This window comes from Marmota marmota, unplaced genomic scaffold, assembly GCF_001458135.2.
Source record: "Marmota marmota marmota unplaced genomic scaffold, marMar, whole genome shotgun sequence".
In the NCBI taxonomy this organism is placed as follows: Eukaryota; Metazoa; Chordata; class Mammalia; order Rodentia; family Sciuridae; genus Marmota; species Marmota marmota.
The window spans coordinates 24062774-24089088 of NW_025999977.1; the positions used below are offsets into that span (position 1 = coordinate 24062774).

A 26315-nucleotide genomic window follows, 5' to 3' on the forward strand; every position below is an offset into this window, starting at 1 on the left:
CTTTCTGAATGACCTTTGCTGTATTCATGCCAGAGCTTATATTCTGTTCAGTTATGACAATAAAACCATGGCTAGCTTGTGTTCTATAGGAAAGAAATAAAACACTTCAAGACACTGCATATCCATAGGGCAGGACCAACAGCACAGGTGTGAACTGAGTAACAGGTGTCAATGGTTTGAAAAACAGGGCAGGCAAACCCCAGTCCCGCTGGCCTATGCTTTCTGGTGCCAAGGACACTGTGGTGAGCAGGAAGCCCTGAAGAGAGGGATTTCACTCGAGGGGGAAGTTTACTGGCTCCCAGTCCAGATCCATTCACTCATTCGTCCCCTCCCTTCTCTGTTCTGTTATGTGATGGAGTCACAGTGGAGCTTCTGGTACCCAAGGCAAGTCACAACCTCAGGAGGAAACCATGGAGCAAAACACCCTTCAGTCAGATCTGCCAAAAGTTCAAAGAGGGCTCCCAGCAGCCACTCAGGACACCAGCCAAGGGAGGGGCCCCAAGTCCCCGCAGTGTCAGTGATGTTCAGGATGAATCACAGGAAACCGAGCCTTCGCTGAACTCTCGGGCACCTGAGTACTTTGTGACATGGGGTCAGGTCCTGCTGTTGTTCATGTTTTGGAATGCAGTATTTACATGTGGCACCGCAGTGCCTGGCTTCACTGGGTATCTGTCTGTCCCCAGGGGTTAGCTGGTGGTTGTGGGGAGGTGGGTACTATCAATGCCAAGCACAGTTTGACATCTCCCTTCCCCCTCAAATAAACAGCAAGCTTTTTGCACTGCAGCTTTAAAGGTTATGAGGTTATTTACTGAGAGGTCCTCGCCCTTCCAGTGCTGTTTATATCAGCCATTCCCATCACCCACACGAGGCAGCAGAGTTCAAGGAAGGTGGACACAGTGTGCTGACAATCACAGCCTCTCATGCCCAGGTGACCCTAGATACCCCACTGTGGGCCCTAGAGAGCCTGCTCAAGATTAGGCACCTATATGACTTTCCAAAATACCACAATGTACTAGGTTAATTTGTTTTTTTCCCCCTCCAAACCGCTTCTTTGCCAAGGAAGTGTGGATCTCTCATTAATTTTAAAATTAAAATTAAAGAAGAAAAATCATGACCTCTCCCAAAGAAATCTGGAGTCCTGGGCAGGGTTCCCATGAAGCTGACCAGGTCGATATTTCTTACTAGACTACCTAGGCAGGAAAGAGAGTTTCAGAGAGCTCGGAGATAAAAAGAAGAACATAAAAGGCAAAGGAAGACTGGTAAGACAAAGGAGATGGAGAAAGAGAAATAATAAAAGTGACAGGAAGTGCAGGTGATTGTTAAGTCACAGAGCCCAGCTGTTAAGTGGTTAAATGACCCCATACTTTCCCAGAAAGCAGGTGGGTTTGTTTCAGGTAAGATACTCTACTTTCCCTGGTCCTTCAGTTCCTACTGACCAAGATGTGAGCCTGCTATCCTTCTACCCTCCACCCAATTGCCCCTCATCCTGGGGAGATGGACCTTCCTTAGCTCACACAGTAAACTACCCCAAGACCCTACAGAAACAGCTATAGTGGCCAGAGTGCTTGTGGAACTTGTCGACCTCAGAGCAGGAATGAAGAAATCTATTCTCTTCTCACAGATCACTCCCCTCTTCAATCCTGAAGCTGCAAAGGTTGACATGACTACTTCAGGGTTTTGTTTGTTTTTTAAATAAATGTCATTCTTTTTTCCCTACAGCAAAGCCCAGATCAAATCTTATTATCAGAAAACTAGAATGGAGAGCTTAAAAGTGTGTGTGTGTGTCTGTGTGTGGGGGTTTGTATGTGTGTGTGTGTGTGTGTTAAGGCAGGAGAGATAAAACAAAGTCACCATGTTCTGTATTTTATTCTTTCACCAGCTTCCTGAGAAAGCAAGATGGTGGTGTTCAGGAAGGCGTCGAGCTTCGTCCTGGAGCTGCCTGGACTCTCTGGCTAGCGGCCCAACCCAGATGATATCTGCTGAAAGGAGGTTCTTCCTACACCTGTTGTCCAACACCAAGAGCAGAGCAATCTTCCTCCTCCTCTCCTGGTGCTTTTTAAGAGCTCAATCCCCCCCCCCTCCAATTTGCAGCTGAAGAGAACAACTCCAGTTGATTTCTGGGTGAGAAGTACCTAAAACTTGATATCTCCTTAAGCAGAAGAACTTCAGGATGACTCTTAACCTCTCACTTGCTGGTCACCATACAAAATGGCTCTGGCACTTGGGAAAACACTTGGCACACACAATCTAGCAATCCTACTCCTACAGATTTATTCGAATGAAGTAAAAACTTACATTCACACAAAAGCCTATATGCAAATATTCCTAGCAGCTTTCTTTATAATCACCAAAAAACTGAAAACAATCCAAAGTTCCCTCAACTGGGGGATGGATAAACCCACAAACTGGTGCACATTCATATAGTGAAACTGTACTCAGCAACAAAAAGGAACAAATTATGAATAAAAGCAACTCGGATAAATCCCAAAGCATGATGTTGGCTAGGGGGGGAGAAAGCCTACATAGACTGTATATGCCACTTAAATGACATTCTTAAAAAGGCAAAGTTATAGGCATTGAAAAGAGATCCATGGTCACCAGGAGCTGAAGATGAACAGAGGGTTGTCTATGAAAGGGAAAAGATAAAGGGAGAATTTGGGGATCATGAAACCAGTCCACATGTTAATTATGCTATGGGGGGCTGGGGATGTGGCTCAAGCGGTAGCGCGCTCGCCTGGCATGCGTGCGGCCCGGGTTCGATCCTCAGCACCACATACAAAAACAAAGATGTTGTGTCCGCCGAAAACTAAAAAATAAACATTAAAAAATTTCTCTCTCTCTCTCTCTCTCTCTCTCTCTCTCTCTTTCTTTAAAAAAAATTATTCTAGGGGTTACATGGCTGCATGCATTTGTCAAAACTTGCAGAACTGTATGCTAAAAAAAAAACAGTGAATTTTACTGTATGTAAATAAAATCTTATTTAAAAAATAGAGAAAAATAATGCAGGGAGGACCCACTGTATCTTCAGTCCCATGCCAGGAGCTATACAGATTGGAAGAGTGGCCCTGAGGATAGTTTAGAATGCACAGCAACAGAAAGATTTAAATTAACCTGCCACTGAGGACTCCACCAAGCAGAGGGCACTGTCACCATGAGTTCAGAGAAAACTGCTGTGTCTGGTATAATGTCACTGGGCTTGGCCATCTGGCAGGCTTTTCATTCTTCCTTTCTGGGGTGCACCCACCACCCCACCCAGGTGAGTCTCCTGACTTTGCATCCAGAAGTCATGCTCACTCTCCCTGAGATTCCACTGGCACCAATCTTCCTTGTTTCTGCACATGGGTCTTTCTTCCACCTCCTAATTAAAATCTTTCCCATCCTTTATGATCTCACTCCCCCATGAAAAACTTCCTTATCAGAACAGTCCACAGAGATCTCCTCTTCTTTGAACCACCATAGCACTCGGAGTTGTTAACATTCAACTCGTTGCTCATCCATTAAACATTTAATCATGCACTTCCTCAAGTGCACCCTGCAGCGTTCCTTGGCTTCCTCCGCTAGACTGCCAGTCACTTTAAGAAGCCGTCAAGATTCCTTTTGCAATCTTCTTCCCTCCTCACCCCAAAACCCTCATTGCTAGCTCTAATCATTATTAATTGAGTGAAACACCAAAGTATTGACAATAATAGGTAAGGAAAGCAATGTGGTATTAAAGCATATTGTGATTCATCTTCTTACAGCTCAAAATAACTAAGTATTTTTTTCCATGAATACAATGTGATTAAAATGTCTTTTCACAAAATAAAAGCCATCCCCAGTTCTCACAATTTAACAATCCACCGAGGACCACAATAGCACAGTAAGTACATACGCTTCTTGACGTGTAATTGTTTCCAACCTAAGAGTTCTTTCATGTTACAGCACATTGCAAGGAGGGTTCCCACTCTCTCCTTTTCAAAAATACTAATCAAACCAATTTTGTATATTTCTTTTCTCTTTTAGAAATCCAAGCATCTTGAGTGAATATGCACTCTCTGTGGATGTTTCCTGTTTTCACATATGCTTAAGTCAAATCATTCAATTTCATTAGTCTTTTAATCCTGCAGAACAGAGTTGCAAGAAGAACGTCATGCTGGGTTAAGGCCAGCATATTTGGAGTCTCATGTTATATCTCATTAGGTGTTCTTTGGTCATCTGATAACAGTAAAGGACAAATGGACAATGCAATGTTGATAGAGAATTATTTGATGGTGAGGATATTTCTTTTTTTCAGAAATTTTCTAAATGGCATATAAAGTCATTTGCCTCAGCATCGAGATTTCAGTGATAAGGAAACCATTAGTCCTCACCTGGTTTGGATGTACCAGTCCTTTGTAATGTCATGGAAACATGGTGAATGTATTTGAAGATGGTTTTCTTCTCTGCTCGGAACCACTGGAACTGCATGAACACCCTGTACAACCAAAGCTCCCTTCATTATGGGAGAGGAGCAAAGAAAAGGTATGGAAAGGTGAGATGGCTGTCCAAACTGGTAACTCCACCAAAGGCCAGGACTTTCTAGCTAAAACCTAAACATGTGGGTTGGGTATATCCCTAAGGAGACAAAGTAAACTGGGCGTGCAAGTGCGGCTATAGCAGAGATTAAGACAAACCCAAAAAACTAGGCCTGTGGGTTCTCAGACTTGCTCTTGCCTTCAGATCTCCTGGAGTCTTATTAAGGCAGAACTCTGGGTCCCCACTCAGAGTTTCAATTCATCAGGTCCACGTCAGGGCCTGAGAACTCACATTCTAAGACTCTCAGGAGATGCGGACAGGCCTGGAACTGAGTGAATACACTCTAAGAACTACTTCCCTGTCTTGCCTGCAGTCCCGTGGGTCACCAGAATTGCTGGAGATGTCTGTGCTGAGATGGGAAATGCCCCCGGTCACTCTTCTGTGCTCCAGACTTGCCAGCAGTTGAGGCAGCTCAGGGCGATGGGAGAGAGGGGCTTCTGAGGCACTAGTAAGATGTCTCCAGGGGGGTAAACGGGGAGTCTCAGAGGTCAGCTTCTTACCTCCTGCTACCGGGTAAGCAGGGGAAGCAGCTCTTGTGTGCAGGTGACCCATTCAGCAACCGAGCAAATGGCTGAGTGAAGGTCAAATGTACAAAAGGGGAAACAGAGTCCCTGATTAGGAGGGCACCCCGGTGCCCCTGCAAATGCAGCCAAGTCTCATGAGGGGCTGAAGGAGGGCACTTTGCCCTAAGAGGGAGAGGCAGAAGGCCTGGACACCTGCCCTGTCCCCTGCCTAGCAGCACAGCTCTCCTTTGGTCATCTATGCTCTCCCACATGGAAAACTGAGAAGCTCCGGTTTTATGGTCAGCTTCCTCCTCTTTCCTTCCAGTGAGACATGCTGGAGACTTTCTCCCTATAAAACAGTGGCCACCTTAAATACATGCACGCCTTGTTCCTGCCTTCAGAGAGAACAGTCCCATTTCAATGCTCTGGGAACCGTTCTTGGTCGTCACACGGGGGAAGTTCTAAAACTTCCCAGGTGATTTTAACCCAAAAACATTGAGAACCATGAGTAGACCAGATCTGGGTTTCTTGGGCCCAAAGTCCACATTGTTCTTCTCATATTTCCTGCCCTTGAACTGGGAATGAGGGCATTTTTTTTCATAGCAAGGACATTTAAGAGCACTATAGAAAACGGTGTTTAAATGTGTATTTTTAAATCTAATAGGCAAGAGCACTAGGTATGATTGCAGGGGCAAGGCAGAGCCACTCCTATGCCTTAGGAAAATAGACAGCTTCTCCAAGTTTGCCCACATCAACTAGCAAATTAGATTCACCAGGTACCAAAATAACGAGAAGGAATATTGCAGGACACTGGCTCCCAACCCTGGATGCATAATACACTCCCCTGGAGAACTCTGAGATAAACCTGTGAGGGGGCCAGCAAGCCAGCCGAGGCTCAAACTCTAGGAGTGGAGCCAGGCACTGGGGACTTTACTGTGTAGTCAGTGTTGGGGAGGCACTGATAGAAAGTGGGTAGTGATACCATCCAAAATCAGAAGAGGTATTGTACGCAGTGATGCACGCCTGTAATCCCAGCAGCTCTGGAGGCTGAGGCAGGAGGATAGAAGGATCATGAGTTCCGAGCCAGCCTCAGCAATTTAGCAAATTGTCCTAAAGCAATTTGACGAGAGATCAGCTTCTTCATCCTGCTACTGGGTGAGCAGGGGAAGCAGTTCTCTAAATAAAAATATTTTTTAAAGGGCTGGGGATGTGACTCACTGGTTAAGCACCACTGGGTTCAATCCCTGGTACCAAAAATGAAAACAAAACAAAACAAAACAAAAATCAGAAGAGATACTGAGGAACACAGCAATGAGGGCCTCAGCAGCTGCCAGTGACATCGAACAAGTGTTTTGGTCAATGTCACTTTTGGGGGTGGGGGGACTACTCTGTCAGAGATCCTACAAGGCTTTCTAGGAGGAGAGGGATTGGGTATTCAGAATGAGGGGGAGAGAAACAGGGGAAGAAGGAAGCACACTCTGTCTAAATTGAGAAGGGCAGGAAAAGTGCCCTCACTAGGAGTCCCGTGATGGACTTGGCTCTGACACTGCTCAGGTACGTGAACCCTGGGTAGGTCATCTATTGTGCCTTGGCCTCATCCTCCCAGAGATAAAATTGCATAGGATGAGTCTGTGTCTTCAAGTCCCCTTTGGTGCTAAGATCCTCCAGGTGTATTCCATCAAAATCACTAGGGTGTTAAATGTGCATCTGCCTAGACCAGATGGCAGTGGGGAGGGGGCCCCAGAGCCCGCTACCTGTCAAGTCATCTAATGCAAATGCTGAAGTTTTGAAAATAACTGGTCTGGGCTCAGCGCAAAGGTACCATCACTTGAGAATTTCATTATCTCAAACACTGCTCAGTAATGTCAAGAAGGCGACTGGCCTGACCTTCCTGTCTGCTCAATGCGCTGTCAGGGAGAGCCCAGCCTGCCCTGGAAGGCACATCCTCCCGAGGGAACCCACAGTCCTGTTTGGCTTGCTGTGTTTTGTCCCGATGTTTTATAAGCTCCTGGAAAACAGGACCTGGCTGTCTCATGTGGGATCTTGGTGTTGTGTGGCACAACACGACTTCAACAAAGCACTTTCAGTCTTCTTTTCCTTTAAAAAAAAAAAGTGTGTGGAAAGCTGCACGTCAATGTACTTTCCATCCATCAAACCTAATATTTGATGTACATTAAATGCTATATAGGGGTACCCTGTGGAGAGTGCTTTTGAAGAGTGACTAAATGTTTTAGTAAGGCTAATAATTACACCTTAATTCAGCTATTGGGTAAATCTAAATTTTAACATAGCAATTTCAGCGTAAAATAGAGGTTGCTTTATGCTCCTTTAATTCGAACTTTTACCAATAGTGCCTGGGGTATTTTCTAATAAATTTGCTTGAGTTCATGCTCCTTTAGAATGTATACTTTGAGCAAAAGGAGGGGTGAGTTGAATCAATGAGACAAAGAGAGAGAGGGAGAGAGAAGGAGTTACACAGTACAATGACTTACAGTAAGGCCCAAGAGGAGAATGGTACAATGGAATGAGCATGATCGTTATGAGCTGGGAACCTGGGTTCCTAGTCCTGTGCTTGGGTAAGTTCCTTGCATTCTCTGGGATTCAGTTTATCTGTGTGAAGATATGGAAATGTCCAACTAAGTGATTTCTAAGTCCTTTTCAGTTCTGATATTCTAGGATTTGATGGTTCTGTGGACAGCCTACATCAGCTGAAATTGTCCAGTTTTACAGTCCTAGAACTGCTCTGATAGCACGTTTAATCAGGTTGGCACAAACTCAGAGGGTGCACTGTGGGAGAGCCAAATTCACTGTGCCTGATTGTATAGATTGTGTACTGCACAAAAGCCCTCAGCCTTTGCTACTCTTGCCTCCTGCACAGGGCTGCACTGGCTCCACTGGGATCCCAATTTTGTTTGGTGCTGCATGGTCTAGCCTGGCTCGAGCAAGAGCGGACATTTAAACTTAAAAGCAGTGGAGCTCGAATCTGTGGTTAACATCTAAGTGTGGCCCTGGGTCAAAAGGCCTCCCTTCGGGGCTGGGAGGGACCCTGGCTCAGGTGTTGAGGCCACGGATACAGAATATCCCCTAGTTTCAATGAAGACATAAGGAGTAAGCAGCAGTTGTAGAAGCCCAAAGACTTGCAAGGCAGAGGGCCACATCTGAGATGCCCATGAAGTCTCCGTGAAGCTGCTTCCTAGGTGACCAGGTTCCTGCCCACGGCCTGAGGTTAAAGCTTGTCTAGAGCAGTGGTTCACAGTCCTGGTCACTTATTCACCTGGGAAGCTGGTACAGCCACCGACTCCAGAGTCACTCCAGTCAGCTCCCCAGGAAACTCGCTGCAGCCAGCACAGCAGGCAACATCACAGGGTGTGAAGAACACTGGTTTAAAGTGCAGGTCTGTTTCTCCCCTGTAGCGCTGTTGGGCCTGCAGGTCTGTGTGGATCCGCGGACCTGGGTCTCTGTTCCGCAGGATGGGATTTGTTAAAGTTGTGAAGAATAAGGCCTACTTTAAGAGATACCAAGTGAAATTTAGAAGACGACGAGAGGGCAAAACTGATTACTATGCTCGGAAACGCTTGGTGATCCAGGACAAAAATAAGTACAACACACCCAAATACGTGTAACTAACAGAGATATCATTTGCCAGATTGCTTATGCCCGTATAGAAGGGGATATGATAGTCTGCGCGGCATATGCACATGAACTACCAAAATATGGTGTGAAAGTTGGCCTAACAAATTATGCTGCAGCATATTGTACAGGTCTGCTGCTGGCCCGCAAGCTTCTCAATAGGTTTGGTATGGACAAGATTTATGAAGGCCAAATGGAGGTGACTGGAGATGAATACAATGTGGAAAGCATTGATGGTCAACCTGGTGCCTTCACCTGCTATTTGGATGCAGGCCTTGCTAGAACTACAACTGGCAATAAAGTTTTTGGGGCCCTGAAGGGAGCTGTGGATGGAGGCTTGTCTATCCCCCATAGTACCAAACGATTCCCTGGTTATGATTCTGAAAGCAAGGAGTTCAATGCAGAAGTACATCGGAAGCACATTATGGGTCAGAATGTTGCAGATTACATGCGCTATCTAATGGAAGAAGATGAAGATGCTTACAAGAAACCGTTTTCTCAGTATATAAAGAACAACGTTACCCCTGACATGATGGAGGAAATGTATAAGAAAGCTCATTCTGCTATACGAGAGAATCCAGTCTATGAGAAAAAGCCCAAGAGAGAAGTTAAAAAGAAGAGGTGGAACCGTCCTAAAATGTCCCTTGCCCAGAAGAAAGATCGGGTAGCTCAAAAGAAGGCAAGCTTCCTCAGAGCTCAGGAACAGGCTGCTGAGAGCTAAACCAAACAACAGTTTTTCTATGACGTTTTTTCAGATACAGATAATAAACTTATTGAACCAGCAAAAAAAATAAAAAAATAAAGTACAGGTCTGGGCACTGGGTTTTACGCCATGGGAACGTTCAGAGTGCGATTCACAATCATGACCATGATAGACAACACCAGAGGACGTGCAAGGACACCACTAGGGGCTTTCTTGTCTTGGTGACCAAGTGAATATGGCCCGAAGCAGAAACTCCCGGTGCCACCAAGTGTGCCAACAGAGGAGTTGAGCCCAGTAGCTCAAGTACATTTAATGAGAGGAGCCGGGATCTCAAGGGACTCAAGAAATGCCAGTCCTAGCACTTGCCCACCAACCACTGCTCCTGGTCCTTGAACGTGTCTCACCTTGAGCCAACAGGACAAGCATGACCAAGAGACCCTGGGCAGACATAGGGCTGAGCTGCACCCCACCCCGGCCATACCATCTGTCTCTTTCTGTGAAACCGAAGTTGTCTTTTTCTCTATGTCTCATTGCACATTTGGCCTGCGACATCATCAGACCAGGGATCCGGTAATCCCTGGGGAAACTGGGGCAGAGTCGAGAATAAACCCTGGTAATGACCTTGACAGCTATTTTCTCCTCACTCAGCCAGAGTTCCTCATGCAAATAAGCTGTGACATCTTTATCAGCTATCTTCAAAATTAGAATGTGAGAAGCAGGAATAAATTAGCTCTCAGTGAATGTAACTGAAAGTCTGCCAGGATATTTCAAGATAAAGCTCTTCATAATAAAACACGAAAATCAAACACACTTGTCTAAAGATCAAAGATTGGCCCATGTCCATTACAGGGTGATAAATTATCTGATGTGTAAAGCAGTGACCTGTTTTTAATCCTGCTTTTAAAACTAAGCATTAGTTTTTCATAAATGTATTGATTTCATTAAAGAAAAGAATAATAACTTTGCTGAAGACTTTTCAGCCTTCGGTCAAAATTTTACTTTGCGGAAAACTTTTTAGTTAGGTTTCCCAGGATACCAATTAGGAGCATATTTTCTAAGGATTTATTTTAGGCAAGGGTTTTGCTTCATAAGGAAGAAGTTCAAAACGTGAATAAATCTAACCATTTGAAAAAAAATCAGTAATTCAAATATGAATGCTGTACTTTAAATCCCAGTAGGTTTCTTATGGAATTTAAAAAACTAATCCTAAAATGCCCGGAAGAAAAATAGCAAAAATTGTGGATAAAGCAGAATAAATAATGGGAGGCTCCTCCAATACCAAAATTTATTTTATAGTTAAAACAATTAAAATAGTGTAAATTGACTCAGAGGCACAAACAGATAATAAAAAAATAAACAAAGTAAACCAGAAACAAGAGAAAGTTCAATGGGAAAACATGGAATGATCCTAGGTTCACTGGTTGTCAAATTGGGTGGGGCAGGGGACAGAATTAGACACAAGCATAAGAAGCAAAACACCAAAACTTTTATTTTAAAAATAATAAAATATTAACATGTCATTTAAAGGATATATTAAACAGAATGCAAAAAATACAAGTCAAATATAATCATACTAAAATATAAATTTTTTTGCCCAGAAGATACAACAAATTATAATGACAGGCCACAAACACTGAGAAAAGACATTTGAAACAGATGACAAATTCGGACTTATTTGTTCAATGTATATCAAAAGGTCCTACTTTCAATAAGAAAAAGACTAAGACTTATGACTAAGGAGAAAAATAAGCAAAGGACAGGAACATTTTCTTCTGGGGTTCAGAGAATTGCAAGGAATCCTAAAAGGACCTCAACCTCATAAGTAACCGGAGAAACACAAATTGAAACAATAATTCCTTATCGTTATACCATATATCATCATGCCATGTTATACTAACTCGTTGGCAAAAAATAAAATCTGACATTGTTAAGGGTTGGTGAGGATATAAACAATGCTTACATATTGCTGATGGGATGTGAATACTTTTAACCCTGTTGAAAAGCAATTTGGCAATAATTGACTAGGCAGATGAATACATCCTATGAGACAGCAGTTCCTTCCTAAGGATACAGCCTGGAGAAAGTGGCACAATATACCCAGAGAGACACAAAGATAATCACCAGAACACTGTGATAGTAAAAAATTCAAAAGAACTAAAATATTCACCAAAAAGCGAATGGATAAATAATGTGACGTTGTCATAGGAGGAATATCATTAGTACTTAAAAAGAATGAACTAGGTTTATAATATCAACACAGATACATCTTTAATACACAGTGATTCCTTTTAAAAGGCAAATTACAAAATAATACATACCGTATAGCATTTATATAAAATCTAATTCACAACACAAACATTTATGAATACACAAGCATGTTTTTCTTTACAAAGCACACATGTGAATGGGCTAAACACCAAATTTCATTCAGCCCAGTGGTTATATCTGGGGGACATAAGAGTAGAAACCCCCAATCTCAAGGGTACTTCAACTGGATCTAATGTTTTATTTCTTTAACAGAGCAAATGAAAAAGATCCAAAGCAAAAATTAAATGTTTCGTGTTTGTTAACTGTGAGTAATGAATATTTAGACTGCCACTAAATTATTTTTATGTTTTCATCTGTTTAAAATATTCTCAACTTTTTTAATGGCTCTGGGTGCCCATGTACTGATAAGCACTTGTCCTGGATCTGCCACACTATGGTACAGCAAGGACCCGGTGCACTGAAGTTGAAGATGTGACAATAAACATGACATATGCAATCGTCTTGTATAGTACAACTTTAAAACAGATGCAACTTATAGATTTATTCATTGTTCCTCAGAGCCACAGTTATCAGGCAGTGCCTAACATTTAGACCTAGCGTTTATATACGTGAGCAATACCTGAGCGGGTCAGGAGGCCGAGATGGGAGGATGGCAAGTTCCAGGCCAGCCTCAGCAACTTAGCAAGACCATCCGTAACTTAGAGAGACCCTGTCCCAAAATTAAAAGATTAAAAAGGGTTAGAAATGTAGCTCAGTGGTAAAGCAGCCCTGGGTTCAATACCCAAAACCCAAATAAATTAATTGATTAGTTAAAATAAAATAAAAATGTGATTTATTTTGTAGTACTGGGGGTTGAACCCAGGGGCACTCTACCATTAAGCTATATCCCTTGCCCTTTTTAATTTATCTTGAGACAGGGTTGTGATCAATTGCTTAGAGTCTTACTAACTTGCAGAGCCTGAACTTGAACTTGAAATCCTCCTGCCTTAGCCTCCCAAGACACTGGGATTATAAGCATGTGTGACTATGCCTGGCTATATAATTCATTTTTACACCTCTAAACTTTGTTGGGGGAAAATAGGTGAGAAAAGGAATACAAAGTTCATAGCAAGAAATCCTGACTTGATAGTCTCACCCCCAAGAAATAACCCCAATCACACAATTTTAGTTCTATAGAAATGCCACGTAGAGAATCACCTCTGGCACAAATCTGGATGCCTACCAACTGGAAAAAGGAGCAAGCGGAATGGCAAACTGGTAGAATACAAATGGTGATTGCAAAGACCGTGTGGCAAAATGGACAAATACTTACTAAAAATAAATATTCCAAGAGCACACTGACATACCCCATAAAAAGATGTCTTCAGGTAGCCAAAGATCAGCTGATGTGTACAAGTAAAAGAGCTCAGTATGAACATTATTTTTATTTTTTTTAACATTTTAATACTTTTTTTTTAGTTTGTATCATTTATTTCTTAAATATATTTTGAAGGGCAATAGTTTTTTGGTATAATTCATATACCATACAACTTACCAGCTGAAAGTGCACCATTAACAGATTGTGCAAGCAGTCCCACAATTTTACAACATTTTTATCACCCCCTGAAAAAGCACCATACCTCTAGCTGGCATCTCCCATCCCGCAGACCCTCAGCCCCTGTCAATCACTAATTTACTTTCTGTCTCTATGGATTTGCCTATTCTGGACATGCCATACAAATGGAATCATACAATACGTGGTGTTCTGTAACCAGCTACTTTTCACTCAGCATGATGTCTTCAAGGTTCATCCATGTGGTAGCATGTATCAGTACTTCCTTTCTTTTTATCACTGAATACTATTTCATTGCATGTATATACCATACTTCATGCTCATGGACCTGTTTTTACAAAAAAATAAATATACCAGGTGATAGAGAGTGGTTCAGAGAGTTTTCTGCCCACCCTCTTTGGACATGTATTTCTTTTGGTGGCTGAGAGATGCTAGAGGACATAAACTTCCCAGACTCTAGGTCTCAAGGGTTTGCCAAGAAACTACGTCAGACAGTTGTTTGGGGAGTTCCTGGCTGCTGCGAACCACCGTGCTACATACACCTGGTGTAGAGGAGTTGAGACTCCACTGAGCAGCAGTTAAGCTTGCACTGCAGAATCCTGAGCTGTTCCAGAACACAGTCACCTTTATTCATACTTTCTCCCCACAGAAACCCCATCAGACAGGCAGGGGAGGAACTGACCAGCAAACCTGATTCCATTGACCTCAAATTCATCCTCTTTATAGCATTCTACCAAGAGCCTCTTACAAATGGCTATTTCCCAAGACTCCAGCCAGAATCTCACCAAGATTAGGGACAGTTAGGTGGCAGGGAGACCATCACCATCTCTTGCCATCTTTGATTTACCCTGAATAGGAGCTGGAGGGCTGAATCTCATGGGATTAGACAGCTCTATTCTCAGGGGAATAGAGGATCCTCTCTCCCCACAAATGGACAGGTGTTTACCTGCTTTCCCTACAAAGCCTGGGAAGTGCTGAGCCAGCATGTTTCAAGGTTCTGAGTTGGGTCATTTATAACCCATATCCTTTCCACAAAATTTAAATAGATTCAAGTGAAGTGAGCCAGAAAACAAATGGGAAAGCAAATAGGCCAAATGGCCTTCTTGCACAGTTAGTCACAGTTGACCAAGCGTGACTCACAGCCACCAATGATCTTATCCAGGGTCCTGTGGCAATCCCAGAGCCTGGTGGTGGGCAGGGATGTAAAAGATGCAGGTCTCCCCCTGGGTCTTTCATAAAGTAGTTCCACACACTCTGGTCATCTTGGTGGTCATTCAGCAATATCCTATATACTCTAAGGGGGCTCTTCCATGTATTCCCAGTCAATCCTCTTCTTGCAGAAGGGAAAACTTATGGCATTAATAAACACAAAATAACTTGTACACGGAGAGCATCAAATCTACTCCATGAGCCCATTTTATTTTTTGGTTCATCATAACCACCAATTATGGCTTTACATGTAGGTATAAGTGGCCATTCCTGTGGTATCATTTAAGGAAATGGGGATGCCCTTCTTCAAATGGTCTTCCCCCACTAGTGCCTAATAATTCTCCACTAAAAGTCATTCTTTCCTCCCAAAAGGCTATATAAATGCCAGATGTCCGGATTCTAATTCTGGTCTGTACCAGTGAAGCACAGTTGTGGGGCCTCTCTGTAAGGTGTCTGTAAGGAAGAGGTAATAATGGTATCTACCTTAGTGGTGACTGTGAGGGCTCAATGTGATAACTCATAGAAAGCACTTAGAATAGTGTCTGCTCAGAAAATGACAGCTATGGCTGTAGTTATTGTGTAGTGTCACTGCCCTGGGTGAAAACCTCCTCCAACACCAAAATCCTCCTGGACACATCCTAGTCTTAATGCACTGATATGTCAATCATCTCCCTGCCAAATGGGGGAAACCAGGGAGTGGGGAGACTGGGAGAGGAGTAGGAAGTGGAAAGACCACTAGTGCACAAGGAAAGGGTGATGACAAGGGTCCCTGCGTTACTATGAGCCACCTCTGTTGCCATTGCAAAATCCTCTAGTGGAAAATTCACCAGCCTAAATATACAAGGATTAACAAGTGAGGACACTGAAGTGAGGGTTTTGGGGTTTTGGTTTTGCTTATATTGAGGATTAATTTATACAATGTGGAATGCATAGATCTTAAATGTACAAGTCAATAAGTTTTGACAACTGTATACAGCAGCACAGCCACCCCTCAACCAGAACCATCTTTTATGTGCATGATCGAAAGCATCTTTTACAGAGGTCAAGCTTGGGAATAGCAGCTCAGAGACATAAGAGGCCCTTCCCTACAGTCCCTGAGGCCACCCACAAGCAACAGAACAAAAGTAGCATCAAGAAATCAGGATGCAGTAAAGAGAAGTACAGTAGTAATGCAGAATGGAGAGCAGAACTGAGTCATCACCAAATGATTCAGTCCTAAAAGGATTTGGGGTCAATGAATTCAGGCATGAATATGCACAGAATGGCCTTGTGGGGACTGAGCATGGGAATAGACCAGAACACCTAGATTCTTCCACACCTGACTCAGACCTCACCCTGCTCTGCCTCTGAACAGATCACATCACAGCTCAGTGCCTATTTCCAAACCTGTAAAACAATGAGAGTAGACCAAACCCTTTCACATCTTCTGGCTCTAGCAACTTCACCCTGGGTTGGTTTTCTAGGCAGGACAATGTTGCTGCACGGTGATTCCAAATTTTCCTTTGTTTACTTAACACAGACACAGCCTCCTCTGCAGCTGTCTGTATATTCTGCAAACTGGGAACTCTCCTGATAAAGTGGACACAGGAAAGCAGGAGAGGAGGCTTGGTTTACTTTAAGATAGTATAACTTAGTGCCATTTTTTTTAATATTCTAGCATCTGGTGAGAACTTTATATTTCTGTGTCCTTCCCAAAGGCATCTGGGACAGTTAAACAAGAAAAGATTTAAGGGGCAAAAAAAGGTTCTGAAAGAAGAAATTCTGGACAGTGTAATCTCAATGATTCTGAGCCTTCATAGGAAAACCAATTCTCATCTTGTGTGTCCAAATTCTAACTAATCTGCAAAGGCCAATTCAAATGTTTCTGCTCCCTTGAAGCCCTCCCTTAGTTCCTGGTGAGAGGGTTCCAAGTAGAATTCCCAGGGCCCTCTACCTGCACCCTTCTTTTGGCACAAATACAATAGTACCTACATGAGATGTTATGGTCCTTTTTATCTTTTGTAGGTTGGGTAAGTGCTTTTATTCATGGTAAATGCAAAATCATTTTTAATGGAGGAACAAATGTATAAATGTTAGTTTGGTTTAGGGTATATTTAATCGTGTCCTTTAACAAAGGAATTTACCACCTACAATATTCAAAAATGGCAAACTACCTAAAATGAACTCTTAAAGCCACCCAAATCTTTGCTGCTGAGTCCTCACCCCAAGATGCAATCATTCTCTTTGGCATTTACTAAATGCCATAAAAGTTGAAATACTGTCTGAAATAAATGATAATTCTAACCACACATATTTGTGTAACGCTTTAAAGTATATAAAGAACAGCAGTGACTACTTCTGGAAAGTAGGGCTACAAGGCTGGGGAGGTTGGATATTTTTCATTTTATATCTTAAAGTCTCTTAAGTAATGCTAAAGGTGTCTTACTATTAGTACATATGGCATTTAATAGTTAAAAGTTTAAAAATTTATGCAAAGTTTAATTCGTATACTTAATTATATATGTACTGAAACATGTATAATGTGTTAAAAAGCACTTTCTTGTTGAAAAAGCTGAATCTCAAGGAGATTAAGTGACTTTCCCAACAGTTAATTGCAGAACTGGAAAACAGACCATGCTTATGTAACACAGCATAGCACACAGTGGAATTTGTATTCCATTCAGGTTTGAATGCTTCCTGTGAGGACCCTCTCATTGATTCTCCAGTAATTTATTAATTACATGCCCTGGGCCAGCCCAGGTCCCACCTGAGACCTTTCATATAATAATGGATGTACATTCCTCATGCATGACATGTCACATGTAATACGACAATCAATACTATTGATTATAATGAAATTTATAAGATACTTGTTCATTTATACCACCTAAATGAAATTTATAAGATACTTGTTCATTTATACCACCTAAATGTTGCTTATACTTTGTATTATTTTTTTCACTTGTACAATATGGAAGTCATCAACCAAATGATAGTATGATGTCAATACTCTTATCCTATCTATATACTACTACTACTAATAATAATAATAATAATAATAATAATACTTGCAGTACTGGGGATTAAACCCAGGGCCTCACATATGCCAGGAAAGCACTCTATCACTGAGTGTACCTACAGTCCCTTTTTATTTTATTTTGAGACAAAGTCACTAAGTTGCCCATGCTGGCCTCAAACTTGTGATCATTCTGCCTCAGCCTCCCAAGTATCTGGGATTATAGGCATGTACCACCATGCTCAACTCCCACCTGGAAATTTTTTGAGGCATCTCAGGATGCACCCAAATAAGCAGTCTTTGGCCAAAAATGTTCCTTTAATTGACATCTTTGGAACTTAACTAGCACAATAATTCATTTTGTCAACATTTAACAGGTAGAATCAGAATCAAGGTCTCATAGGAATTGCTCTAGATAAATCTGAGAAGGAAAAAAATATATTTGTTATTAGTGCCTGGTCCCTACACATCTCTCTCTAAGCAAGAGTGCTCACATTCTATGGATCATGCCAGGAGACACACCTCAAAAAGAAGTAATAAATGCAGACCAGCGGTTAGGCTTGGTTTCCAAGAGTTTGCTTTGACAGCTCTTGGGAAAGATGGAGCCACCTCAGACAGAGCTTCAGCTACCTGCAGCAGGCTCTTTCCTGGCTCTCCTGTTTTAATCAGAGTAGAAAAGGTAAACCTCTCCTGCAGCGAGTGTCTTTTATCCCATTGAACAACCTCCCTACAATCAGTGAATTTATCACCTCCAAGCAAGAACCAGCCAGGAAAAGCCATCATGTTATCATAAAATGCTAGGGCTCAAGTGCACCTTCAAGGTTGTCTAGTCAATAACTTTCCATCACTTGAAGTCCCTCCACAGCTCCTCCAGTGCATGCTTGAGTTGCCCAATGACCAAGGCACCACTCATGTCAGGGTAAGTGACTTTAGTTTTCATCTGGTCCTCAGGCCCTCAACTGATGGAATTGTGCTGGCTGAATTCCCCCTTTCCTCTCCCCTTTAATTCAACTGCCCATCCTTCAGGATACAGCTGAAGTCCTATAAATTCCTGAAAGCCTCCCACAGAGCCACCTATTGTGGCCCTCCTCCTGAGTCTGGCTCTTCATAAACATCCACAAGTGACAAGTCTGATGTAGGTCTGTAGTCTCCCAAACCAAGCATTAAGCATCCTGAGCTGCAGCCACATCTTTTCCTCTCACCTGCCCTCAGATCACCTTGTACCAGGGATGATACAACAGATGATGTCCTGGCTGACTACACAGAGAAGGCCCTGATCCCCAATGTCTAGTGCCACATGCTGGCTTCTTAAGGTTCAAATCTGATCCCAACAATCAGGATGGGTTAAAGCAGTCAGCAGGTGGCTACAAGAGGGCTTTCCCACGGGACTAACTATGCTACGGTGCCCCTTCCATTTCTGGGAGTGTCTGTCCCTGCTTTTGGTTAATCCTAAGTCATTTGTTCAGTTGGGAATAGGTATCTATTAAGTTTTCAATCACTGTAGGTTATTTTTAAAATGTATTTGAGTTGCGGGAGGTGCTGGTGTTTGTATGTATGGTAGTGAGCAAAGGTGAGTGTATGTGTGATGTGCATATGTTACATGAGTATGGGGTAGGCATCAGCATAAGCATATGAGCGTATGAGCACATGAATGTGCACATGTATACTGTACACAGTGTACATGCACATGTCTCCTCTTTGCTCTTCCCCAGTTGACATACTTCCTGCTTGTTCCATTTTTTTTTTTTTTTTGCTCCTACTTGGATTGACTAAGCCAGAAGTCTACACGTTTTTTTTTTTTATTTCACATACAAGCCAAATATTTTTTTTCCTTATAAATTATAAAAATGTACTCTTAGCCACTCACACATTAAATATTAAAGCCCAGCATTTTTTGTTGCTGTTTCTTAGGTAAGAAAATGAATACAGATGGAAAGTCTATTGTTTCCAAATCCCAGTAGCTCATCCTGCCTAGCAAGGGCTCTCTACAAATTCCATTGTGGACACTCCCTTTAAGCCACAGCTGCCTCTAATCTGGTCTCTCCCCAATTCCTAGACACACACACACACACATGCATGCACATACACATATTCACACACATGCACATACACACACATCGTACTTAGGGCTATTATATTATTCGAAGCATATATCAGGTGATGAATGGGAAGCAAGGTCTGAGTTCTTTTGCACAAGACAGAAACCTGCACTTTGTATTGCTGATGCAAATTTCTGAAAGTCAGAAAGTAAGGGAGAAAGGAAGGCAGGAAGACGCAGATGAATTCTAAAACACCAAGTCAACTAAGCAAGGAGACTCTGGGCGGTCAGACTGGGGGCAGGCGAGGGTGTTCCTGTTTTCTGAATGTACTCGCTGGGAGTTCACTGCCAGCCCAGCACAGAGAGGGGTCAGATCGCACCCACATCCCAGCAATGACAGCAGATTCCCACAATGCATAGCAAGCAAGCCTTAAAACTCCATTTGCTACCCCTGGAGCCACTTGAGAATGACATTTTTAAAAATTCATTGCATTTTCTCTTAATGACATGAACTTGAAAATGGGTCTGAAAGTCTTAGAAATCTGGTCAAAAAAAAAAGTGACCAGAGGGCACTCTCTAGGAATGCCTGGGATAAAATGAAGAATGAGGAGCAGAGGGGGAAGTAAGGTGTGTCCCCGGGTCCAGCCACTCGCCAGTAAGTCACATTAGGTAAGAAAAAGGAGCCCAGAGGAAGGTGGTGGGGCTGGTTAAACACAAGCCTGTCTCTTGCCTGTCACTGCTGGAGAGACTAGAACAAATGCTTAAGATCTTTAATAACATGTCACACTGTGTCAAATGTCTCTGACACACCTGTATCCATTATTCCAGTGAAGCCCCAAGTAACCCTGAGAAGGAAACTCTGTATCATCTGCAGAGGTTCACTTTCTCTGGCTTTTGTTTTTGTTTTTTCATTATCCAGGAGAAGAAACAACAAGGAGAGTTATAAGCCAGCACCTCCTCCCCGCTGGCTGGGCGCTCTGGGCTGGATCTCACCAGGACAGTGGGGTTGGATGAGGTCGGAGCCAGAGCAGAATCAGCCTATTGTGTCGGATTCCCGAGCACTGACCACACTACTCCAGGAGGGCAGGGAGCTCAGAGCTCACCAGGGAGGTACCAATGAGGTGCCTGCTGTGCCTAAGGGAGTGAGAAGGCCCCCAGCCTCTGCTCTGCGGGTTCACAATCTAATGCATCTGAAAGCAGGCCAATGTTTTAGAGACTTGTAAATCAGTGAGAGAGAAAACTGGCACAAGTTTGCAAGCACTGGCTTTCTCAATTCAAGCAAATTTGCATATTTGTTTACTTTGTTCTACAAAGTTGCCGAATAAGGCATGATACAACAAATTTGTGGTCAAATAGCCGGGAAAGGGAAACATTTATGCCAAGGCAAGGGATCTATAAGTGATGAAGGAATGCAAATGAGAGGCCTGGAAAAAAGTTCATCAACTGAATAAATAACTACAGCAAGAATGGATGGGGGTGATCACTAAAATGTCCAAAAATTCGGTTGAGGAAACAAGGCAGGAATTGGGGGGTATTTATAGAGTAGGTAGGCAGGATGTTGGTTCCGGTTCACCCAGGACAATCCTCAATTGCACCCAGTTCTCAGACATTGCAAATAGTGAAGAGTGCCCTTTTCATTCTCAACTGTGTCCTTTCTTTGAGGCTCAACTGTGTGGTCACCTTTAGTTCTCAAAAACCCAGAAACTGCACTGATTTGCCAGATAACACCCCTGCAGGCAAGCTGTCTACACTGGCTTCAGCATTCAGCCAGACCCTCCGAGGGGCTCAACACCACCCACTCAGCCCTGCCCTCGAGGGGGAGTGTACTCCTATTCTTCTCCAGAGCAGATGGCTACGTGTGAATGGAGACAGTCTTCATTCTTCATTTCCAAGGCCACACAGATTCCTGAGAATGTGAGAGGAACAGAGGGAGGAGAAAGAGAAGAGGTGGAAGAAGAGAGACGGACTTTGCAGTCAGGCTTCTGAGTGACAGTGATGGGGATGTGAGGGTAAACCGTGTCCCACAGCAGAGAATCCTGTGTGGTGGCCAGGAGGGCGACAGACCTTGGTTCCAGTGAGACCTGTGTTCTCTCAGAGCCCCATGGTGCTTTGCTCTGCCTCAGTTTCCTCATCTCTAAAGAAGGCATAATATCTACCTTCAGAGTTGGTGTGACATTGAGAATATTACTAGGACACACTACCAGACCCACAGTAGACCCTCAAGAATGTTAGCTATTATCAGAACAATGATATATACAGAAGAGGAGTGTTCTTAAAACCAAACCACCTAAAATGTGAAACCTTGTTAGAGTCTGTAAATAAGTCAAAATAACACCTGGCATTTTGTCAGGGGAATGTTAAAGTTCGTAAACAAGTCTGGATGGTGCCTGGCAAAATGCCAGAGGGAGTGGTTTGAGAAGTAACAAAAGCGAGCTATTAAGTGTAGAGATTCCTGATTGGTTGACTGATGTATCTAGTTTATGCTAATTAGATAAGCTGTGTGGAATGTATAAATACTGCTCCTGTCCTACAATAAACGGCTCCTACTCCTGCTGTATCAACGTACACAAGTTATTCGTCACCCCCCCCCCACCCGGTTATTTTGCCCAGCCAGCCGGGCTGCGGCAAAACCTGTCAGGTTTTAGCCCCAACCCATGATATTGTAACTCAGGTCACCCTTCAAGAAACAGGAAGTCATAGGTGTAGTGTGAAGGCGACCTCTGTAGCAGGCCAAGCGACACAGCTAAGGCTGAGACAACAACAGTATCTGCTCTAACCACCTAAGCAGGTATTTTTATTTAAATGTAACTATGAAACTGTAAACAGAAGGAAAACATTTTTAAAGCATAGATAGATAAATACAAATGGAAGTTGAATCCTTTCTTCCCAACAATGGGGGTTGGCCTTGCTCTTCCCTGGAAACCCTCTTTGGTGGTCATTACCTCAGAAGCCCATCAAAGAAGTCTGGAGCTTCTGTGGAGTTCAAAATGCTCTCCCTGGAAGCTCTGTGTCACACCAGGCTCTGGGCTTGATGCTGCAGATTCCATTCAAGAGAGTTTCTGGCAGGTGTTGGGTAAACACCTGCAGATTGATTATAGACCCAAAGTGTAAGAGGGATAGGAAAGCCTTAGTTTTTGCTCCTGCTGCATTTAATAAGAACACAGACTATATGAGGCTGTGGGGTGGAGGGAGTCTAAGAACTGAGAGGCAGTGTTCCCCACACCAAAGGAAAAATCCAGAGGCCCCCACAACCATGCTTTACAACTCAAGTGAAATGTGGCATTGGGATGCTTAACTGTTAAGAAATGATGACAAAAATCAAAGATTATGCAAAAATAGGAGGGTGCAGCCTGCTTGGTGGACTCTCTGGCCTTCACATGAGAAAGGCCAGGAATCTGGCTGTATTTTCTGAACCCACCCACCATGGCCACATGGGGGCGCCCGAGTCAATGCCTTGGATCTGGGGCCTCCCTCTGGTTTCTTCTCTCTCAAGAAACACTTTGGAGGAGGAAGACAGTGAGGGCAGAGGCACTACTGGATGAGTCCTCTCTTGGCCCACTGCCACCAAGGCAGTGACTCAGGCAGATTGTCCTTGGGTGTTTCGGAGCTGTGTGGGTGCCGGCCCAAAGGCTTCCCCTTGCTTTCTAAGCACATTCCTGGCACTGCCTGGGGCACAGGTTACTGAGTTATGACACGGGGAGGGGAAGAGAGTGGAATAAATAAGTGCAATTTTGAAATAAAATTATCTCCAAACCTGATACCAGCAGAGCAAATGAATAACTCCAAAAAAAAGGACTTTGGAGTACATCAGACTGGTAACAGGTGGGTAAAGAGTAGTGGGCTACAGTGGCATCTGTGGCACCTGTGGCACCAATGGCAGGCTGGCCCTCAGTGTCAGCCTTCTCTGGGTAAAGAACCCAGCCTCAGATGCAGGGCGGGAGGCTGGCTCCCAAATGACACTGTACTGTACTCTCAACAGAGGAGCTCCTGCACTCACGGTCCCCCCAGGGGACAGATGGGGGCCCAAAGCCCCCGAATCACCAGGCATCAGCAGGACGGGCCCACTTTAAAGAGCATGAGGGAAACAAACACACACTGAAGCTACAGCTCATTAAGAGGCTATTTAAAATGCAATGACTCAGCTAAGTCATGATTTTATTTGAAAATTTTGGAAAAAATATTTTAAATTTTATTTATGAACATGGAAGAGAAAGTAAATTTTCATGTATTAATATTTTTGTTTTTTGATGAAAGAGTACTCAAAGAAGTTCTTAGCTTAAGGCCAGTTCTAGGACAGGGGGTTCCTTCCTCTCTACCCCTCTTATTTGTAGTGAGTGAATGGTATTTGCTTGATTAAAAAGTTAAAGCAAAGAATCATGCAAAAATAAAATCTATGAACCTTAAATAATTTAACTGTCAGCATGCATTCAGTCTTGTAACATTTTTCTGAAAGCAAATAACATACATATACTCATTTGCCACTGATGGGAGGTCAAGGTCTTTGAGAATGATCCCTATTTTGAGTTCTGCATTGTCTCTATGATTTCCAATTTTGGTGTCTTTTTAGCAGTGCAAAAAAAAAAAAAGTGATCTAAATTCAGGATCTTTTTAGAGCTTTATTATCTAGACTTTTATTGTTCATTCTCTCACCTATAATTCAATAGCAATTTTTATGATCTTTGACTCTTTCCATCACACAATCCACTTTTCATAGAAAAGTTTTCTTTTCTCACTCATACTTCATTAAATAAACTTCCATGAAAGTTATATGATTACAATAAGAACAAAGACAAGTGACTTTTGATGAATACGTGATTAAAATGACAGGACAATGCCTAGTGAGAACAGAGCCCAGGCCACCACACTATGACCAAGAGCCTTCAAGGGCATGAGTCAGGGGAATGGGAGGCACAGTCAATTTAGCAAGTTCAAGCAGAGGCCCGTTTAGGCAAACACCTCCTAACCTGGTACAAATGTCCAAAAAGTCATACTTGATGCTTATAATGTGGCCAAATCTACTAGATATAATTTGCATGCAACCCTTCCAGAAAACACACAGGATGCCTAAAACAAGGAGCACCTGCACCCATGGATGCTCCCACCACCAACCAAAGTTAACATGAGTCTGCTACAGGGCTGCCCAAGTCCTGGGTTTGTGCTGGAAGGAGCCTAGTTACCTTGGGTTCAAAAGAGTATCCTCAATCAAAAAGGTAGTCTTATAGTTTAAAGGAAATACAACAAAGATTATGGAAGAAATCACAGGTAAATATCCATACAGCTTTGGGGTAGGCAGCACTTTCTAAATGAGAACACAAACAAAAAAGCAACCATAAAGGAAAAAATTGATACATTGAACTACACTACATAGGAACTTCTGCTCATCAAAATACATCCCTTTGCCCTCTCTCTCTGTACTGGGGATTGAACTCGGCACTTTACTGCTGAGCTACATCCTTAGCACTTTTTTTTTATTTTCTAGAGACAGGGTCTTGCTATGTTATTGAGGCAGGCCTCAAAACTGTGATCCTCCTGCCTTAGCCTCTGAGTCACTGGGATTACAGGCATGTGCTATCATGCCTGGCTCAAAATACATTCTTTTAAAAATATTTTTTAGTTGTTGATGGACCTTTATTTTATTTGCTTATTTATATGTGGTGCTAGGAATTGAACCCACTGCCTCACAAGTATGAGGCAAATACTGCTGAGCTACAACTCCAGCCCCTCAAAATACATTCTTAAGGAGTAAAAAGATAAGCCACAGACTGGAAGAAGGTGCATGCACACAATTCATATAGTCAACAAAGACTCATACTCAAGCTCTATAAAGCCTTCCTACAAACCAATAAGAAAAAGACAGATAATTTAATAGAAAAATGGGCAAGAGACTTGAGCAGGCACTTCTCAAATAGGATATCCAAATAGCCAGTATACATATAAAGAGATGCTCAAGAGAAATGCAATGCAAAGTTGATAGGAAGATGCAAATTAAAGCCAGAATGAATATATAAACAGAATGTGGTGTACACACACACACAAAAAAAAAAAAAAAAAAAAACAGGGACTAGAAGAAATATCTAGATATCTGTATACCAATGTTCATAGCAGCATTATTCACATAAGCCAAATGGTGGAAAAAACTCAAATGTCCATTGATGGATGGATGGATGGTTGAACAAAATGTGGTCTGCCTATATATACAATGCAATACTATTTAGCCTTAACAAACAAGGACGCATATCAAATGTTCTGATGCATGTCACAACATGGGGAAGTCCTAAGGACATGTTGCTAAGTGAAATGAGCTAATTACAAACAAATATTGAGTGACTCCACCTGGAGTGATCAAATTTATAGAGATAAAGTAGAATGACAGATGCCAGGGGTCAGGGAAGAAGGAAATGTGGAGAGTGGTTTTTGTTTGTTTGTTTGTTTTGTACAGGAGAACCAACTCAGGGGCACTCAGCCACTGAGCCACATTCCCAGCCCTTTTCATATTTTATTTAGAGACAGGGTCTCGCTGAGTTGCTTAGTGCCTCGCTTTTGCTAAGGCTGGCTTTGAACTCGCGATCCTCCTGCCTCAGCCTGTCAAGCTGCTGGGGGTACAAGTGTGTGCCACCATGCCTGGTGAGATTGTGTTTTTAATGGCTGTGGAGTTTCCATTTGGAAGACATAAAAAGAAAGTTCTAGAAATGGATGGATGGTGGTGATGGTATGTACCAAATGTGTGTACCAAATGCCACTCTACACTTTAAAAAGGTTATAATAGTAAATTTAATAAGAAAAAAATAGAATGAAATATATCCACAGAAAAGCTAAAGATGGAAAAGAGATGAGCAATACCAGGTGGTGGGGGGGGGGGGCTG

General features: G+C 42.8%; 2 protein-coding genes and 1 long non-coding RNA gene across 4 annotated transcripts in view; 1 reads left to right on the forward strand and 2 right to left on the reverse strand.

Annotated features, from left to right (window-relative positions):
- The window catches only part of Prkce (protein kinase C epsilon), a 492097-nt gene that overhangs the window by 194624 nt on the left and 271158 nt on the right, over nt 1-26315 (reverse strand). The gene's annotated exons all lie outside the window — the stretch shown is intronic.
- Nucleotides 8446-9490, forward strand: LOC107137312 (60S ribosomal protein L5-like). The gene is given in 2 exon segments (XM_048804448.1): nt 8446-8672; nt 8675-9490. Coding segments are annotated over 2 exon segments (879 nt in total). The 5' UTR covers nt 8446-8527; the 3' UTR covers nt 9409-9490.
- On the reverse strand, nt 19143-24976 carry LOC125617183. The gene is made up of 2 exons (XR_007348089.1): nt 22084-24976; nt 19143-21753 (listed from the first exon to the last, which is right to left on the reverse strand). It is a non-coding gene; the product is annotated as an uncharacterized LOC125617183 (long non-coding RNA).